This window comes from Hemitrygon akajei, chromosome 25, assembly GCF_048418815.1.
Source record: "Hemitrygon akajei chromosome 25, sHemAka1.3, whole genome shotgun sequence".
Taxonomy (NCBI): domain Eukaryota; kingdom Metazoa; phylum Chordata; class Chondrichthyes; order Myliobatiformes; family Dasyatidae; genus Hemitrygon; species Hemitrygon akajei.
Genome location: NC_133148.1, coordinates 52470776 through 52492215, shown reverse-complemented (window position 1 = coordinate 52492215; position 21440 = coordinate 52470776). Strand labels below are relative to the sequence as shown.

At 45.6% G+C, this 21440-nt stretch overlaps 1 protein-coding gene and 1 gene segment (V, D, J or C); both read left to right on the top strand.

Moving 5' to 3' along the window:
* The first annotated feature begins 4267 nt into the window (after window positions 1–4267).
* LOC140716304 (uncharacterized) lies at window positions 4268–5186 on the top strand. The gene is made up of 2 exons (XM_073028898.1): window positions 4268–4406; window positions 4516–5186. Exons 1-2 carry the CDS (start codon window positions 4361–4363, stop codon window positions 5184–5186), a joined length of 717 nt encoding a protein of 238 aa, XP_072884999.1. The 5' UTR covers window positions 4268–4360.
* Window positions 5187–5982: 796 nt separating this feature from the next.
* Window positions 5983–20813, top strand: LOC140716631 (Ig heavy chain C region-like). The segment is given in 7 exon segments: window positions 5983–6125; window positions 11806–12117; window positions 12997–13296; window positions 16871–17173; window positions 17259–17576; window positions 19137–19457; window positions 20113–20813. Coding segments are annotated over 6 exon segments (1746 nt in total).
* The last annotated feature ends 627 nt before the right edge of the window (window positions 20814–21440 follow it).

The window sequence follows — 21440 nt, the reverse complement described above, 5'->3', positions numbered from 1 at the left end:
GATGGTTCCAACTGAACTGCTCCAGTACAGATACAACACTGACATCTGCACAAAAATGGGAAAAATTGCCCAGTGTGTCCATTCTCAAAATGCAGGACAAATTTAATTAGACAATAATGGCCCAATTCATCTACACAGACTTCAGTAAAGTGATGGAAGTCATAGTTGACAGTATTGGAAAGAGGCACTTCTTACTCACCGAATAACCTCAACACCAGTGACTAGTTTAGGTTTTGCTGGGACCACTTGGTTCTTCATTGATCAATCTTGTTGTCTTATCTGTTGCTATCAATTCCTCTGGCAACACATTCCAGATACCAACCACAATTTTGCCTCATAAATCTCATTTATAATTTTCCCGTCACTTGAAACATCTGCCCTCTGGCATTTGACATCTCTACTCTAAAGAAATGTCTGTGACTATCTATGTTTCTGATAAATTTACAGACTTCTGTTCATCCATCCCACAGACTCCAACGCTCCAGAAAAACAGTCCAAGTTTACCCAATCTCTCCTTACAGCTAATATGCTCCAATCCAAACATTTGACTGAATCCACTCTCAACCTTCTCCAAAGCATCCACATCATTCCAGTAATGCAATGACTAGAACTTTACCTGCTCCAAATGTGAAATTAGCAAACAAACTCAAGATAAGCTGGACAATTTTGGAAGGGATCCTGTATGAGCGGAGAATTAGGCAGAGGCTCTCCCCGTGAATGCTATCAAAAGCCTTTTCAAAGTTCATGATATTTATGTACAGTTGTCTCTACCACTCTGTGTTCTGCTCTGTGGTGTTCTGCAGCATGAAGATCCGGTTGACAGAACCTCTATTCTTCCTGAAGCCAACTTGCTCCTTCTTCAACACACATCTACAGCATCTGTAATCCACTGGACAATGACTTTGGTGAGAAAAAAGTGTGATACCACACCAGTTGTTGCAATCACTCAGTGCTCCTTTCTTGGGCAACCTTGCTCCCTTTGTCCAGTCCGTGTCCCGCACTTGTCCCCATTCCCAGATTATAGTAGACAGTGGAGGTTGCAGGATGACTGCTGCAACTTTTGGTTCAGCATTGAACATTACGGATTTCAGATTGTCATGTACTGGAGCCTTGCTTTTTTTTTTAATGATTTAATCACAGTAACAATCTCTTCTTTCCTGGGTGGATCTGCATTGATGTCAAGGTCCTCTGCATCTACTGAGTAAATCTCTGAAATACCCTGTCCATCATGCTTCATGCTCTTGTCAAAAGCAGACCATTCTTACCTCTCATGGGGCAACTGGATCTGGCTTGGAACTTTCCGCATACCAATTTTGAAATCTTGTATATATTTTCCTGATCACGTTGACAGGTTGCTGCTGTAGCCACCATGCAAGGACTTCCATGTAGACACTTATCCACTCTTAGAAACTCTTCAATTTCTTGCTAGCTTCAGTGAATGCCAATTGAATTTTCACCTTAAATTCATGTTGACTTTGCATTGAACACATTCTCCCTAATTTTCCATCTTTCTTCTAAGGCTGTCCATGTTTCCAGCTGTATCCATTCTTTGTTTTTCTTTCCAGCTCTGTAATGTAGACAAGCCTCACTGATCACCTTGAACACTGACACAATCTGTTTCCACATTTTGTTGATCTTGTCTACTGACACATCCTCGTAAAGGCCTGAAATCTGTTCCTTAAGTTCAATGATGACAGCAGATATCACACTGGTGTCCTTGAGCTTCTCAACATCAAAATATCTTTGTACATGTGCTCTGGTCCCAGTGCTTCTCAGCATGAGTTTTATCATGTTTACAACAAGGTGGTGATTACTTCCTACATCTGCTCCACTTTTTCACCTTTACACCCTGCAAGGATTGTCTCCATGTACCACTGATGATTAAAAGGTCAATCTGGATCATGTCATGTCCATTGTGTAAGCACCATGTCAGTTTGTGGATTTCAAGGTCTGGAAAGAGGGTCCCTCCTATGACCAGATTGTTCATGCCACAGCATTCCACCAGTTTTTCACCGTTGTTATTCATCGTTCTACATCCTTATGTACCCATGACCCTAGTGAAGTGTGAGTTGTATTTTCCACTTTGCCATTTAGATCTCCCATGATGATGATTATGTCATGGCGTGGTGTTAACTCTACCTCTGCCATTTGTAGAAGGTGTCCTTTTCTTCAATGTCACTCTTGTTGTTATTTGGAGCATAGCACTGGATCACAGTCATGTCCACTTCCTTCACTCGCAGCCTGACTTTCACCAGCTTGATTGGTTTTAACTCCAGTGGGCACTTTTCAATGCCGTTCTTCAAAATGACAGCTACACCATCATGACGCTGACCATCTTCCCTTCCTGACTATAGAACTGTTTCACCATTTTCTGCCTTTAGTCTGCGCGACCCTGTCCAACTGCTTTCACTGACACCAGCATATGTTGGCTGTAAGGACACAATACTGTGGGTATTTGTGCAAGCTTGCCAGTGTTGTACATGGTTCGTACATTCCAAAAAACATGTTTGGTTTTGGTCTTGGCAAAGTTCATGGCTCTCTTCACCATGCCTGTTGCTTTCTCTCTGTTTTCACTACTGTCAGCCATGCAAGTCCCAGCTGGTGATTAGGGAATACCATCGCACTCAGATGTAGAAGGATTCTCCATTGCTGTTTCTGTAACTATGAAGCAGTCGGTGATGAGGATGGTTTGGACACAAATGCTGGAGTATCCGAAGCAAAGATCAAGACACGGAATCAAACTGGATCGAGAGCTGAGCACAAAACAAATGATAGATGATATCAGGAGTAGGGCTTACGATTGAGCACTAAACATCAGTTCAGGTGTTCTTTAAATACTCAATTCTCAGTGCCCAAAACATGATTGCCAATTAGCGGAATCATCCTGAACCTTAAAGGGGCTGCAACCAGCTATTTGTACTCCAGAGAGTTCAAGCATCTAAATCCTGGAAGCTGGCATGGCTGGCAGCATCTCAAAACAATAACAATTTTTCTTTTTGACTCATCAGGTTCACTAACGCTGACCTGAAACTCTGAACCTGGAGGAACACTGGACCACTCTTAGTCTGGCCTCTGCTCTTTGAACTGTTTGGCATGGGTGACCCTACCAAGGCACTGACTCAAGCCAACATAGATCTCTGGGTCACTGAGGCACTCAAGCCTCCAAACCCTACAGCAAGGTTGTGGTCATCTTGAAGGAAAAAGAAACACCATTTTGGTTGGTGCCATGATGGGGTTGTTGTTATCAGGTGGACATAAAAGGTTTGGAAAGTTCTCCACTATCTGTCCCAAAATTGATCCTTCAACCAGCATCACAGAAGGTCAGTTCTCTTTATACATCAATGCTGTTTCAGAGAGGTTTGCTCTGTGTAATTCAGGTTCCACCTTCCCTTTGGGACAACAGAGACTCTACTTCGAAAGGCACTTCATTGAGTGCAGAAACTGCTCTGGTTTGCCATGGAGTCATGAAAGCTGCTGAGTGGTGGCAAATCAGCCCGAGAGGGGGGAGCTTTGGTTTGATTAGTAATTCAGTCAGTGCAGTTTATACTTTACAGAGGATGCAGGATTTGGGACACTCAGTATTTCCGTACCCAGGATGGGTAAACAGAATTAGCCACCTTGCTGATCTCCACCTTGGATGCATTCCCCTCCCCGTCAGTTTCCTTTCAATACAGATCGTTCTGCATCGCTTGTCTGACAACCTACTGGGGAGCATCCTGTTACTAGCAACAATGACTTCTCCTGTTGTGTGGCTTCCACTCCTAAGTTCCCTGCAGGGCTTGGCACTGAAATTCATGGTACCAGGTCCCTGAAGAAGAAAACGTCTTAAAAGTGTAAATTCCACCCATTTCTACCAGGAATCTCTGTTTAACATTGATTCTTGTGGTGTGGCTGCAGTCAGAAGATGGTGTAGTAAATCTTTTTGTTTCTTAATACATTTTCCTGCAAAGACAGTCTCAGACTGTGTCTCTATGGAGAATATCTGACCATTGACTGGTGTCTCTCAGTCCCTGTCGCTGGGACTCTGTGTGTTTCAGTTTACACAAACTGTTCATCGCTGAAATTGATGAATCGATCAGAGTGTGACAGATCTTTAATCCGGATCTGGTCACTGCCGCTGACCCGCCGCCTGTTGCAGAGAGAAACGTCTTTTGGGGAATTGAAATCGCTGCTGTGGGCGGGGACAGGAAGCTGCGCCTCTGGTTTCAGTGTGTGAGAGCCTGTTCAAACCGCGGCTCCCTCTCTCACTCACAGCCCACGTCCCTATTTAAACAGCGCTCACTGCGGCTCCGGACAAAGCCGGCCTGAGCTGAAGCCGCCGATCTCAACAGTGTCCAAGTCCGGCTCAGTGTTCAGGGCGATGGGGGTCGTTCCTTATCTCTGTCTCCTCCTGTCTTGTCTGGCAGGTGGGTGTCCCGCGGCTTGTCGTCCACCCGGGACCGGCTGTTTCTCGGAGGCTTTGTGAATCTCTGCCCGTGGAACATTTTATTAATTTCTGCTCTTTTTTATTGACAGGCGTGCGGTCCGACATCGTGCTGACACAGCCCAAGTCAGCGGTGGTAAAGCCCGGACAGTCCCACAGACTGTCCTGTGCGGTCAGTGGGTTCGATGTCAACAGCGACTACATGAGCTGGGTGAAACAGGTCCCCGGGAAAGGGCTGGAGTGGCTGGTAGCGCATTATACTGACAGTAGCAAGTATTACGCGCCTGGAGTCCAGAGCCGGTTCACCGCTTCCAAGGACAGCAGCAACTTTTATCTGCAAATGAACAGCCTGAGACTGGACGACACGGCCACCTATTACTGTGCGAGAGACACAGTGAGAGAGACCAGGACTGGACCGGGACAAAAACCCAGCGAGAGCGCCTGCCCTTCGGGCGCTGAGGGAAAGGGCAGCAGTGATCGCCACAGCTGCATCCCGGTCGTTCTGGGCCACATCCGCTCGTCCACGCAATGGAAGGCGGGTTGTCAGCGGGGATTCCCGAGAAGAGATGCTGGATGGATGGGCCGAGGGGCTCAGCGGATCACTTCAGAGGGCAGCTCGGAGCCAAGCGCCGTGAGTGGGAATGGGGTCACCAATCGACCTGGTCAGGTGTCGGTCCTTCGTCCACACGTGACAGTAAATGGTCGGGCTATGAGGAACATTAATGATCAGAGACACTTTGGTGTTCCAGTGGGGTTTGGCTGAGGAGTGACTTGTGCTGGGAGACAGTGAGAGGGGCGGAGGTTATCGTACGGCGGTGTATCACTGTGACTACTATGGGGTGGCACAGTGTGAGAGATGGCGGCTCCCTCCATACACAAACCTACCGCAACAAAAATTTAAATTCGGCTCTTCGGGCGCGTCCACCAGCCTTTACCCCGGGATCCGTGGATATAAATCAGATCCCGAGTGCATAATCTGGGAGTCGGAATAAGTTCCACTGGACATGTGTCTGGAAATGAACGGAGCCACCGAGGAGGAGCTGTCAGTGGAAGCCCAGTGAAAGGTCCCGGTGGGTTATATCATCTCCACTTCAGGACTGGGATGGCCGAGATTGAGACCCGCAGTGTGGGACACCCGGACACAGAGGGAGGGTTTAATAAATCCGCCGGCCGGCTCTGGGATCCACTGGATTTCGGGCTGGATGTGATGAAGGCGGTTTGTGACCTGCGGTGAAGCGCTGTGACTATGGAGCACGGTGACGGGGAGCTGAACAGAAACTGGTCCCGACAAAGGAGCGTCTGCAGCGCAGTCTGTCTCCACGGATTCCGCATTGCTGCTTCCCAGAGTGAAATCCCCGAAGCCTGACTCGGACTGCTGGGCGCAAATATCCATTTCTGGACAATTAAAAGCCTAAATGGATACGACACTGATTCGGGGGGATGGTGGGAGCTGTTGCCCGCAAACAGGGAAACTGTGAAAATGCCTGTTTTATTGACACGCCATGAAGAGACAAGGACGGAGTTTGAGATGGAAATCCAGGAAGCGGCTGCTCCCGGTCCGAACAGGGATCATGTTGACATTTTGCTGAGATTATTGGATGTGACGGGCAAGTGAAGTTACTGCACTGGGTGAATGGGGAGACGGAGCACTGTGACTATCTTGACTACTGGGGCGGAGGAACCTCGCTGACAGTGACTTCAGGTAAGACCAACTTCTCAATTGTATCTTCACGCACTAGAATTTTATTTATTTACGGTTTTGGCGAATTCTGTGATTTAACTGAAATCAGTGAGATATTTAGAGAGAGTACATGCATCTCCCCGAACCGGCGGGTTTCTCTAGAGCCCAGTAACAGTACAAGGGTACATACCCCACCCCACCAGTGAACTGTCCACAGACCGGGAACAGGCTCAGGGGAATGGGGTCGGATCTTGTCACCAGACTGTGCCTTGACACCGGCCGGTTGTGCTGAGTGAGCTCAGTGTTTGGTTCAAGTCTGGCTTCTGATCCTCAGCACCAACTGAAGCCACGTTCAGGGGCTGAGCGTTTCAGTGCAGTTGAACTCGTTCCCTGTCAGTGACAACAATGGATCTGTTCAGTGTCAAGTTATTGGGATCGGGTTTTACTGTCGGCTGCTTTCATGTTGAAGGTAATGGGATTGAGACATAATCTGAGGGAATGGTTACACATGTATGATCTGGTTGATGGCTCAATATCCCCAGGGTACAGGTGGGTGTCAGTCCCATCATGTAATGTCCGGTGTGAGGTCCGTCCCGGGATACAGCAAAAGAATCGGCGATATCCCAGGATTAATTGACGGGATTAAGGTTTTAGTTTTATTCCCTGATGGGTGAGGAGGTGGGCTACGGTGGGGGAGTTGGGAAGGCAGCGAGGAAGTGGTGCAGGAGGGTAAGGCAGGGAATTGAAATCACAATTCCTTCACACATTCCAGGCAGCCTTGCATTGGTGGGAGGGGGGTGGGGAGGGAAGCGTTCAAGTCAATAATGTGTAATAGGGGAGCATTTAAGTCATGGTTTCTTGATGAACGTTTGTGATCTGGAACACACTGCCTGAATGATGGTGGTGGCCAACAGCGAGTGTAGAGAGGGAACAGGACGAAATCCGCCTTTTGTAGGGATACAGGGAAGAGCAGAGAGACCAATGGGTTTATTGGGTTTGCTCAGCTAAAGGGAAGCACAGACACTATCGGATGAATGGCCTCACTCTCTGCTCTGTCATTCAATGGAATCAGTATTTATCTTGTAAATCTGGGAAATCCTTCCGCAAAGGGATTCCAACAATCACCCCAGAGTACACAGAGCATGAGTTAAATGCAGATTACAGCTCCCATGTGCTATCCTGGCAGCCACAGATTAGATACAAAGATCCTTCTGTACTGTCCCATCCCTCCCAGGGCGGAGGCAGCAGAGGTTAGACACAGAGTGAACCTTCCCCCAACCTGTCCCATCACACACTCACCGGACACGAGTTGAACTTTACTGTTCAAATGAACTGCTTATTCTCAGTGCACAGACAGAGCAACTGCTCTAATTTCTTGCCCTTCTCCATCCCCCGACTGGGTTTGCTTAAGAAAAGGTTTCCCACGTTAACCAGTGTTGCTGGTGATTCAGTAAAAGTGGTTGTGAGAGAAAGTGCTGACATTTACAGAGCACCTTTCATGGTGTCCCCGAGCTCTTCACAGGCAATGAAGTAGTTTCAAAGTACAGCCCTGTTTTAGAGTCGGGAATGTGGAGCCACTCTGCACACAGCAGAATCCACAAACTGCAAGGTGAGAACGATCAGACAGTCTGTTCTGGTGATGTTATTGAAGGAGAAATATTGTCCAGGGCACCGTGGACACAGTGATCCAATGGACAGGCACAAGGTTGGATTCGGAGTGATGAGTCAGTTCACCATAATCTGCAGCAGATTTGGATCTGTGGTCAGATTTACAACATCTTAATAATTGGTATTGTTTTTAAATCCAGTCATTAGTAATGATGACCCTTCAGTTTTACTGATGCCCCTCGGGGAAGGAGATCTCTCATCCTTACCCTTCGAGCCTATTTATGACTCCTGACCCATCAATGTGTTTGTCTCCAAATGCCCTCTGAATGGCAGTTCAGATGTGTAATTTACGGGCAAAGCCCAGATCCCAAAGGATGAATAAATAAAATTCCCATCTGTTGTTCATACTACCCAATGTTCTATCCACTTACTGCAATACAGACTAAAATCAGACTGTCTCCCCCGATCTACTGATTCAACATCAATCATTTTGTACAAATACTCAAGTGTCATTAATTGAAAATTTCTTCTGAGCTGATCCAGCCAGATCCAGTTCCCCTCTTCACCCCAGCACCCTGTGACCCACCCAGATCCAGTTCCCCTCTTCACCCCAGCACCCTGTGACCCACCCAGATCCAGTTCCCCTCTTCACCCAGCACCCTGCTGTCAGTTTGATGGGTGTTTTTCTAAAGACCCAGAGTACACTGATCCAGACAGAACTGTACTTACCACCTGCTGGTCCCGGGATGTAAAAGATCCTCAGCTGCAAATCTCACCAACTGACATTATTGTGCCTCCTGCACTGCCAACACTGAGCAGCTCAGGGAACATCTGTGGGGTGAGAAACAGAGTTAATGTTTCACATCAGTGACCCTTCACCAGACTCTGTCAGTCTGATTTCTTCCAACTATGCTGCTTCCAGTTTTATTTTACTGGATTTATTTTGATGAAAACAAGTGTTTTTCATTGACTTCTGCAACTCTAGAACATCCCAGAGCCTTTCCCAACCCAGCAAGTACTTCTGCAGTGTGTCACTTCATATGGGGGACTAAATCTGCAACTTGTCTACATCTTGTTCCCACAAACTGAACTACAACATGACAATCTAGTCTGTGTTTTGTTGAAAGGGAATGGTCACTTTTAGCCAGCAATTCCTAAAGCTCCCCACCACTGCGAATTCCTCATCTGGATCTTGATTGTGCCGTAGATGAATAGACAGACACTATTTGGTTGTAGGTCGTCCAAATGGTCCCAGATGCTTGGTCCAGCAATTCTGTTGTTTTCAGGGGTTAACGTCGACAAAGAGCAGTGAGGTTCCTCAGACCTCAGCTGACCAGCCCGTTCTTGAGCTGCTGTGTACCTGGGAGGCTGAGGACAGTGTGGGTGAAATGTTGCTGGCTGTGGCTGGCAATTCCAAAGGGAATCACCAGTGTTCAGCCACTTACACTGGAGTCAGTCTCAGAGTTCCACAGACTACTGTACCCCGGGATTTACTGAGTGACAGATGCCTTCAGAGTTGTTACCACACTCTACCACATGACACCAGGTCCTGCTGGAATTCCCAGGGTAACACTGGGAAATCCACCTCCACATTTCCCTCACAGGCTGGACTTGACAAAGGATCACATTCCCCATTCATCTGACTGGGGATTCTGAGCCTTGGGAAGGGATTTAGTCAGGAATGATTTCTGGCAGATTATTATAGTTTAGTGCATTTCAGATGTATAATTTTAAGCAAGATATGCTAAATTAATTGTTGCCACAGGAAGTTACATCAACTTTAATGTTTCCCAGACATTTCAAATCTGTTAAATTACATGACAGAATTGACACAAGACAATCCCTTCCCCACAATTACCAAGCACAGAAACATAGAAAACCTACAGCACAATACACCACAATGCTGTGCCGAACATGTACTTACTTTAAAAATTGCCTTGGGTTAGCCATAGCCTTCTATTTTTCTAAGCTCCATGTACCTATCCAGGAGTCTCTGAAAAGACCCTATCATATCTGCCTCCACTACCATTGCTGGCAGTCCATTCCATGCAATCACTACTCTCTGTGTAAAAAAATACCCCTGGCATCTCCTCTGTACCTACTTCCAAGCACCAAGTGTCAGAGTGTTCTGGACCCAGAGTCCCAGCAGGGTGCTGATTTAGGCTATTGAAAGCTGACGCCCATGATACACCTCACCACAAGCCTATAGCATCCAGAAACCCAGCGGCGTCCCACCTTTCCCTGTGTAGCAGTGTGGGGAGAGTCCCAGCAGGTTAGAACCAGCACAATTCAGCCTGGTCTGTGTGGACATGGTCCAGTTGGCACCGTGCCCTGTGCTTTCTCTCCTGTGACACTTCACCCACAGCATAGGTCAGCTTGTTCCTCTGTTTCACAGAAGTTGTGTCCCCGGTAGGGAGTCTGACATCAACATTTCACTGGTTGTTTCAGGCTCAGTCTGAAAGGAATGAGAAAGGGACCATTTCTCTGTTCTGCCTGTCCTGTCAACCTGAATCAACTGTGTTTGCTCAGGAAGGCAAATGTTCTGAGTTCACAGTCCCCAGAGTCACCTGGAAATGGTTCTAAACAATGCAGCTGTCATTATTGACCAGTCAAATTATATTGATTCCTATTTACTTGTTATATTTATTTACTTGTATTTATTCTATTTGAAACCCAGATTTCAATATTTTATGGTCTTTGTCCCGGAGTGAATACTGTGAACTGAATATCTCATTATTTTGCTCCTGATTGAAATCGGAACCTTCCCACCACTCCACTTCTCCTCCTAATGTTGAGTTTACTGCCCTTTCGATAGCAGAATCAATCTGAAGCCTGTGTGTGTCTGTTGACCATCTTACTGTTGGACAACAAAGTCCTCATCTTCTGTAATTCACACTGTCTGACACATACTCTCCCACTAGTCTCCTACTCCCAGAGTTCCTGCATGTTCTGCTGTGTTCACAGTCTTTTTGGGTGATTTTAACCTCATCCACCAGCAACAATCTGTCACTGACAGAGTCAATCATGAGGTAAATGATGTCACTTTGGTGGGTCAGAACAAACCCCATCGACAACACTGTCCAAGGTAATTCCGACAACCGGTCAAACCACATCTCCTCAACATATCCACCTCTCAAAGCTGTCAACTGGTCAATTAATTAATTGATCTTGACGCTTTTACCTACCTTGGTAAGTCAACACATCTCATTTTCCAGTGAATTGAATTGAGAACCAGTGCTTTCAAGTGTATTTTGCACCTTAAGTGGCTGGGAATTGACACCACCCGCATTTCCTCACAGGACTCTCTGGGCTGGTCGTTCAGTGAGAATATCACCTACATCTAACAACATTTTGAGATTTCTCCATCTGCCCAGGAATCTCATGTGTTGGCTGACACTTCTCCACAGAGTCTGGACTAATATATTTCCACAGTTCCTCTGTCCCTTCTGATGCAAGTTACCATTCCCTCCCGGTTACTCAGTAGTTTCCACAGGCTCAGTGGGGTTGAAATTCTTGCTCAGTCACACACGGTAAATATGTGAGGCAGTGTCAGCTGTATCATGTAGCCTGTTGAGTTGAATTTCAGAAGCAGGGTCCATTTCCCAACCTCCACTATATTGCACACATGGTGCTGGAGACCAGGTACCACTATATCCACACCAATCACTCCTCTCATCAACAGCAACACTGAACTGATCAGAATTATTCAAATAAGTTACTTCTAGATCTTACTTCTTCTGTAAACTCTGCTGATCAGGGGCTAACAGACTTTTCAGAATCAGGAATTGTATTTGGATGAGAGACAGATTGTCACTTTGGTATTTTGACTGAAATCCCACCAAGCGGACATTGGGTCACTGCCTCAGTCCTGCACTGAAGTGTTGGCCTGGACTGTGTGTCCAAGTTGCCACTGTGGGATTGATCCACACCCTCCTACCTCAGTGACACAGACTCACAGCTGAGTGTTAAAGTGATATCGGCTTTGTTTGATGGGGTGAATAATTTTGAGAATTACTGCTTTCTATAATGTCTCCTTTCTCTGTCGGTAATGCATTTATTCAGGGAACCATCTGTGAATTTCTTTCTATTTCAGAGATCAAGTCTTTGCCATCAGTCTACATCATACCTTCCTGCAACAGAGAATCTGACCAAGGCATCAGGCTCCTCTGTCTGGTCAAGGACTATCAGCCTGAGAGCATCAGTCAGACATGGTCCACTAACAGTGGGGACATCACCACAGGAATCAAGAAGTACCCAGCGGTGTTGGGGCAAAATTCAAAGTACACGATGAGCAGCTTGCTCGAAGTCTCTGCGGCGGACTGGAAGAATAAAGTCTACTACTGCAAGGCAGGGTACAAGCCAAACGAGATTAAGACAGCGGAGTGGCAGAAACCTCAACCTCAACGTTAGTATCAGAAATAATTTATATTTAAAGCTGCAATGATGTCAGAACATAAATCTGGAGTAGGAAGCTTTGTCAGATAATGTAGGAGCATGGCAACTAACTCCTTTATTCTGCTCTTACAATGGCAGTGAGAAACGTATGAAAGTCAATTTGAGTGCGAAACTGGGTATCAGGATCTGCCTCCATTGTATCTGCTCCATTGTCTAATTTCAGGAGCCTCTCCACCAGCCCCTCCCACTAAACCCTCCCTACAGAGCAGCTCCTGTACACATACAGAGACCGCTGGCCCATCGTACCCCTGCACACAGAACAACAATTTAAACTTTACCCCACTACTCCTGCACTTTCCCCTCCACCCTGCAGCTGCCCCCTCTTTTGGTAAAAGCAATCACTTGTGAATGTGATGAAGGAATCCACCCCACTGCCCTTCTTTAACCATCTTCTCACAGATCTGAACCAGCCTTTGCAGTTACTACAAAATAATTCCCTCCTGTCCATCTGTTCTTCTTTCCCATTGAACCTAAAATTGTGTTTCCCAAACTCACCAGTGGAAACAGTACCACACCATGTACTCCTGCTCACAGGAGCTGGTATCAGTCATTCTCCATTAAACAATTAGATCACGGCAGGTCTGCACCTCAACCCCATGACCCACCTCTCTGCATTATCATAGCATAGTGGGACACACTGCTGGGAGGCCCAAGTGATACACCCAGCCCTCTCACTCACTGGTGTGAGCCATCAGATCATCAGATCAGCTGTAAATTAACACCATTCTTGAGAGGGCTGGAACTGGGGATCTAGCCCATGATGAGGGGGAATGAAGTCAAAAACATGGGCAAAGCAATCATGTACTGACAGATATTAAATGTGTTCCAGCTCCGAAGCTCAGCTCCCTTGTTCCATCCCGGGAGGTGATCCACAGTCAAGCAAATGCTGTCCTAGGCTGTGTGATATCTGGATTCTCTCCCGACGACATTGAAGTATCCTGGAAAAAAGCTGGATCTGCCCAAGAAGGCATCGTTCTCCCTTCTACTCAGAGATCTAATGGTACATTTGAAACAATTACTTACCTGACAGTGCCTGTGCAGGAATGGACCAAGAAACACCAATATACTTGTAAAGTGAAGCACGCACTTTCCGGTTTCAGTGGTCAGGTCAACATGACGTATCAAGAGGGTGAGTAATGTCTGAAGAAAAATGAATTAACACAGCACTAAACTAGCTCACTGATACTCCCACACAATTCCTGTCCCTCCTGTCAATCTTGCTGAGTGATGTACAGATGATCTTTGCACTTTGAATCAACTCATATCACCAGCAGCTTTAACCCCATCTACTGGGCAGGAAAGGTGTAAGATTAGGGTCACCTGTCCATTGTGTTTCAATTGTTTTAGTTGTCTCTGTTTGTAGTTATATTGAAAATAAGTTAGTGAGCAAAGCTCACATCTCATGCTTTAGAATCTGGAGAAAATCTCCCTTTCCCCTTTTCACTGTCTTCTCAGTGTTAGTTCCTCAAAAAATATCTCTGCAATTTTGTATTTGCTTCAGTCCCCAGACTTTGTTTCCAGTGTTTCCTGAGAGGCTCTTCTGTCGATTGTCCATTCACTGAAATGTAGGTGCCTGGATTATTTTTGAATTGATGCCCAATCCTCGAGTGAATGTTCTGACCTTGTGTCCTCAGATCCTTGACCAGGTTCAGAGAGCACATGCATTTATCATGGCTGACACAACCTCATCCCAATAGGATGCGATATACAGAGGATAGAGAGTGGGAATATGTGGGGCTCCCTTTTTCCAAGCATGGGAAAAGAGCTGAAAATATCTAACACTTAAATCTATGAATGTTCCATTTTCAGGTGGAAACTGTCCCAGCTGTTTTTTGAAGCCTGTGCCAAGGTTCTTTTACCAGAGTAATATCAATGCAACATTCTCAGATGGTTCAACCCGACAGTATCATTGTTCAGCAGGAAACTGTGAAATAAAGTGATTGGCTGTGTATACAATTCGTCATTGATTTCATTACAATCCACTTACTGGATTCCAGACCTGCCCCTGGTATCCATTGGGTTGGAAATTTAACAGAGAGAGAAGAAAACCCATTATTCAAACTGACTACCTCTCCAATCACATTTCTGTTCGACTTTCTACTATCCTGAAGGCCACCATTTTCAATTTGACTTCCCATTCCCATTCTGACATCTCTGTCCATGGTCTCCTCTACTGCCCTGGTGAGGCCAAAGTCAGGTTGGAGTAGCAACACCTCATATTCCATCCAGATATCTGGCAATCTGATAGCTTGAGTTCTAATTTCTGCAACCTCCAGTAATTTACCCCGGTTCTTTATTCCCCTTTTTTTCTAATCACCATATTAGATACCGCCTCATTCTATCACTTCTCCTCATCTGCCCATCATCTACATTTGGTTCCCCTCCTCTTGAACACTTTCCTCCATGGTGCACTGTCCTGTCAGATTCCTTCTGCTTCAGCCATTTATCTCTTCCACTTACCCCCCACCAGCTTCTTACTTCATACCCCCTCCCCATTCACACCCTTTCCCCCTCACCTGGTCTCACCTCTCATCTGACAGAATGTATTCCTCTCCACTCTACTCACCTCTTTTTCTGGCTTCTGCCCACTTCCTTTCCAGTACCGGTGAAGCTGTTCGGCCCGAAAGATCGACTGTTTATTTCCCTGCATAGATGCTGCCTGACTTCCCGTGTTCCTCCAGCATTTTGTGTGTGTTGTTCAACATTTCCAGCATCTGTAGAATCTCTTGTGTTTCTGGTTGTCCATACAGTCATTCATTTGTGTACATTGTTGCTTCAGTGCGACACAGATCCCAATTCCAGTTTCCTTGGCCAGATTCCCTCCTGTCTGACTCCAGTCAGCAAGAACTGGAACCTGTTTTTCACCCAGTGGCTGTGAGGCACGAGGTGATGAAGGTGAACGGGACTGAAACTCCAAATTGACTCAGTCAAAGGACGGATGACCCTTTGATAATGTTGGGCACAAGACAAATTGGTGAGACAAGACACAGGGGTCTACCCAGTCTGCTGTCCAATTGCAAAGTTACATTGATCCATGTGCTGGACACTGAATTCAGTCCAAAAGGGAAACTCAGTGATCCCAAGGAATGTCCAAAGGAGAATGTTTTGATAGAATTACCCAAGCATTGACAGGATTATATACTTCTTGTGGAATAACACCAGCATTCAGCAATAAGGGGAGCGATCGTGACTCGGTCAGATTTTATGAGAGGATCCCATTTCCCAGGGACTGCTGAACATCAAGACCAGGCTGATATGGGGCCGAACTGAGAAACCTGCAGAAAACATATTTAACAACATCACAGTGCTGATTAAACTGGGATTCACAATTCCATGACCCTTCAGTGTACACCTAGGTTTGCAGATTTGTGATATTACACGACAACAATGATCATCTAGACTGCACGCATGGACTTCCTGTTTTAAAGGAAAATTGCTCATAATCTTACTGAAATGGGAAAGGTTAAGAAATACATATCATACTTTGTCAGATGATCCATCCCAGTCAGACTGGACAGTGTGTGTTACATCTGCTCTTTCTTCAGACAAAGACACTGACTCACAGTCTCACTGAAGGACTCAACCATGACACAAACACAATCAGCCTTCACACTAAATGTCAAAGAACAAAAACACCCATGTGCCCGAAGGTGACCAAGTGTGTAAATGGTGTACACAAAGTGCAGAGAGCTGCAATGTCCGTGAACTGATGATCGTGCATTGGGAGACGGCCTCAACAACTTCACACAAAAGCAACACTAACCCAGAGGACAGGTGACCCAACACTTGATCAAAGAGCTGTTTTATTCATTTATCATTTCCTATCAATCACTGATCGCTCTGGAACTGAGGGACTTGCTGCCTCATTCCTGATGGTGATTCAGGTTCAGCCGTGTTGCTGCAGGTCTGGAGTCACAGACCAGCCGGATCAGATGGGACTTCTCTCCGGAAGTTATCACAGGGAATGAAACTACAAATACCTCCGTACACATCTTTCTATTCCAAAAAGCATTGATGAATTGAATTTAAACTCCCATCTACCAGGTTGGGATTTGAACCCATTTTGCCAGTTCATCAGCCCAGCAACTTAACAACGCACTCTGACCATGGCTGCTCATTTCAAGAGAGACAGAGGCTTCAATGATTGTAAGCACGAACGCTAAAATCACAGGCACCAGCAGAAATAGTGCTCATTTATGAATGAGCAGAGTTGAAAGAATATGATGTTTTCCGAAGTTTATGTGGGTTTTGAAGGTTGCAGGGATGAGGAGAGGCACAGCCACAGTAAGACTGGAATGTCAGGATGTGAAGTTATTAAGCTGAGTGAATCCCAGGCTCAGCCCAGGTGGAGAAAGAGATTCTCATTGATTCACAGTGTTCATTGATACTGATCAATGGCACTGAGTCTCCAAACAAAGAATATACTGAGCTGTGTCTCTGCTGAGAAATCTGTATGTTTCTCTGTCTCACAGTGAACCAATTGGTACAGTTATTAGAAAGGGATTCAAAACCTAATTAGCATATCCTTTGCTCTGATTTTCTTTTCTGAATCAGGAATATGAGACACGTGATTTAGTCCTGGGTGTTTATGTACTCTGTTTGCATTAAATGCAGCTGTCATGCACTGATGATCTGTCTTGACCTAACACATCCAATAGAAATATCTCCATAAGATTCTGAGCATTTCCATTTCTAATCCACAGAATTGTCAGTCTTTATTCAAAGTCCCGACATTGAAGAGATGTTGATCGACAAGACTGCTACCGTGAAGTGCACGGTTCTCTGTACAGATCCCGAAGATATCCACATCTCTTGGCACGTGGGTGGGAAGGAGAAAACTAAAGGAATTCACACCCATCAAGCGGAGAAGGATGGATCGCAATACAGAGTGCTCAGCGAACTCCAGATCAGTGTGGAGGAGTGGTTCAGTGGGGTAGAGTATGAGTGCTCTGCTCAGGAATCTCCTTCATCTTCCCGAGTGTCAGCACGGACCAACAGTACCAAAGGTAGGCAAGAGTCCAGCGATTAAATGGCCAGCATTAGTTACCTGAGTCAAAATGTTTGACATTTCTGTTTTCTTGTCTCTTCTAGTCGAGATAAAAGGTCCCAAGGTCAGACTGCTGCCTCCACCTCAGGAAGAGACCAAGAAAAGGCAAACGGCCACACTGGAGTGTGTGGTCTCTGGATTCTTCCCGGACCAAATAAATGTCATTTGGAAGAAAGGCAGCACCGTGATCACCTCCAACACCAGCGCTACACCGACCGCTCTGGAGCAGGGGTGGACTTTCAGTGTCAGACACTTCCTGACCGTGAGTTTACAGGAGTGGAAGACAGAATCAGTCTTCAGCTGTACAGTGAATCATCCCCCCTCCAAGAGCAGTATCAAGAAGCAAGTGAAGAACGTCCCAGGTAAGGTCCTGGTACTCACACCATCATCGACATTGTTTACATTGTGCTATGAATTCAAGGTCAACACTAAATCACAGTGTAGTTCTGGCTTAGTTAATTGAGGGAACTGATAAAGTTCAAAGTACAAAGTACATTTATCATCAAAGTCTGTGCACCACATACAACCTTGAGATTCTCTTCTTGCAGGCAGTCAGAAAACAAAGAAACACAATAGAATTCAGAGTCAAACATCCAATGTGTGAAAATGAACAAACAGTTGGACAGGTACATGGATTGGAAGGGCTCCCAACCTTTTTCTATGACATGGACCCCGACCATGAACCAAGGGGTTTGCGCACCCCAGTTTGTGAACCTCTGGTTTAGAAGGATATGGGTCAAACAGTGGCAAATGGGACTAGTCTGGATGGGGAATCTTGGTCAGAATGGACTTGTTGGTCCAAAGGGTATGTTTCCATGCAGTGTAACTCTATAATTCTAAAATTCAAGTTGTGCAAACAATAAAATTTAAACAATCAACAGAACCTGAACCGCAGAGTCCCCTAAAGTAAATCCACAGCCACGTCACCAGTTCAGCACTGCAACCGGTCCAGGAGACCGATGGCTGCAGGCTACGGCCACGGAGCCAGGCTCAGTGCTGAGGTGAGTGCCGATGGCTCCAGGCCACAGCTGCAGAGTCAGTTCAGTGCTGAGGTGAGTGAAGCCTCATAGAGTAGTGAGCCGAATTCCTAATTCACCTTCACCTTCAACGCCTTAATCTTTTTAATCTCAAATGGCACTGCAAAATGGCCAATCATCTGTTTGTTTCTGCATTCAACCAACATAATCCAGGCTTTCACCATAGAAATAAGTGTATCCCAGAAAATACTTTCATAACCTGAGGGGAATCTGGATCATTTTACTGGACAGGCACTCTGGAGATCACTGATACTTGTCTTCAAAATGCTCCCTCCCTCTGCCTTTGAACATAATCCCAGCCTCCGATTAGTGCCTCAGTTGTGACTGAATTTCCAGCAGAGCAGCTCTCCCTCTGCTCCTGTGTGGGAATAGTCAGCCTGGACAATGTGTAGAAGCCTCTGGAGGGCGGCTTGAACACACAACATTCCGACAATGCAGAGGCAAATGTTAGTTACACCTTGAGGAAAAAAGGTATTTTTAAGCATTTGTGACAAAAAGTAAATCTTTCCGCTACTCCCATTTTGAAATATGAAGTGTATTTTCAGAAATATTTTCACTTGAAACTTTGCTCCTGTTCCACTGACACAATCTGAAATACTGGTTATTTTCTGTATTTGTTTTAATAAGTTGCTGGTAACAGTTCAAGTGACCATGAAACTACAAAAACAATGTAAGGGCCAATCTTGTTCATTTACGTTCCCTCAGGGTGTTTACCCTGTCTGCTCAATAGGGGACATTCCTTTCTTCACCAATGTAGATTGGTCTCATCTCATCTTGATGGGACTGGCAAATCATTGACCAGAGATGAACAGAAATGCTGGTCTTGTCAGTGACAAACTCGTCTATTGGGGAATGGTGAAATAATAATTGTGACGTTTCTCCCAGATGAATGTCCAGATACCCACCCCTCAGTCACTTTAAGCAAACCTTCCTTCGAAGAGATCTGGACAAAGAGGACAGCCACCATTCTGTGTGAGGTGGTTCACAGTGATTTACAGGGATTCAGTGTAACCTGGCAGGTGGACGGAAGGAAGAGGGAAGATGGGGTGAGGACTGTGGGTCCAGACAGCAACGGAGCTGAAGACATGATCACCAGCAGACTGACAGTCCCTGCTGCAGAGTGGAACAGTGGGGCTGAGTACTCGTGTGTGATAGAGGATGAGAGTTTGCCAACACCGGTGAAGAAATCCATCAGGAAGGACACAGGTACGTGTGGACAGAATTCAGTGTGAGTCCGATCTCAGTAATTTGACATATTTATCACCATCCAGCAGGGTGACAGACTATAGAAAATGAGAACAGGAGTAGGTCATTGGGTCTCTCAATCTGCTCAACCATTCAGTCTGTTCTCAGCTGATCATCCAAATTCAATTCCTGTTCCTGCTTTCTCCAGATATCCTTTGAGCCATTCACATGAAGAAGTATATACAATCCACTCGAGAATATATTAGATGATAATTCTTCAAGTGCTTTCTGTGGCAAAGAGTTCCACAGGTTCTCACTCCCTCTCACACGTACACAGCTGAGACTGCCACCCCTGCTCCAGGGGAGATGGAACAAACAGCACAGGATGATGCAAGTCCAGGGGCTGAGTCCCACTTTCTGTCGAGTTGCTGTGTTCAGCGACTCCCATTGATTGAACTGAATGGACTAACCTTGCTGGAAGCTGTAAAATGCAGCAGGTTCAAGATTTCCACTCCACAAATACCAGTGATGAGCAGAAAGGGAAAGGCCTTTAGTTTCAGATAAAGTGAAGTCTCTCAGATTTAGAAATTGTTCATGTGGGTACAAGACCAGAATGTGTCGGGTAAGGAGGGAATTATTGGAAGATTCATTCTAACTGAGATTCTCTCTGTTCCAGGGGGTGTTCTGACTCGTCCTCACGTCTACCTCCTCCCCCCTTCATCGGATGAGGTAGACACCGATCAGACTGTGACCTTGATGTGTCTGGTCACCAAGTTCTCTCCCGCAGAGATCTATGTGGCCTGGATGGCCAATGACACTCTTCTGAAGACAGGGTTTGTGAACCAGCCGGTGACCAAGGACCCCAGAAGAGGCTGGAACACAATGACCAGTCAGCTGAAGGTTTCTCCTGATGAGTGGAAGAGCGGCACCACTTTCTCCTGTGTGGTGGGTCATGAGTCGCTCACAACCAACCTGTTCCGAAGCATCAATAAATCTCACAGCAAACCCACCCTGGTCAATGTCTCACTTGTTCTGACTGATAGTTTTAAATCTTGTGTGTAACACTGTGGGATTCAATCCACGAAACCCTAGTTTTGTTAGTTTTATTATTATTAATTATCAGAGAGGATTATTTAGCTGATTAAAACATGATTAAAATCTGGACCTTTCAAAATAATTAAGAATGAAATTAAGATCAAGAACCAAATTAAACTACAAACATGATTCACCACAAATCTCTGAGTTTGTGTGTACATTCACAGACTTTCTTCTGCCATGTTTGAATGGATTTCAACCTTGTCTGGGACTGCACAATGTATTAAATCTTTGTATCTGTCAATGTACTGATCCAAGTTCAATAAATATAACTTGAAAATGTCTTGGTTGTGATTTTTGGAAATGGCAAATAAGGAACTTTCAACATGAGGTGTCGTTGGTGACCCACACAGTGAGAAATCGGTGTCTTTATATCTCTGGCGTCTAAACCCTTCCTGCATCGGCTGTAAACTAATGGTCAAAGAAATTAGAACCTACGGTATCTGACAAAGAGTTGAGAGTTGAAACCTCTTACCAAACGTCATATCTGTGTCAAATATGTCGGATTGCTGTTTGAGGGCTCCTTGTCCCCACTAAGGTTGCTGCTCCTCATCTGGTGCCTGTGTGTCGCTAACTAAATGAAACGTATCATTGTTGGGAACTGTACTATTGCAAAGGCGCAGTTAAACCTCCATCTATCATGGCAGACAGTTTGCATCTGTACTGAAGGGGGACGAATATCCTAGTTTGCTTGTGCTGCAGGGTAGGGGTGGGGGCTGGTTAAACTAAAGTTGCTGGAGATGAGAACCAGAGTGCAGGAACAGATCGTGGAGAGGTTGTGGAGTCAGAGTTTGTTCAGACATCAGACAAAGTCAGTAATCAAAAAGTTGAGTGTGGTGTGAGTGTTATGTACCCCTAGGTTTCATATTTTCTGTAGTCTATCACTTTAAAATGTCGGGGGAATGAAAC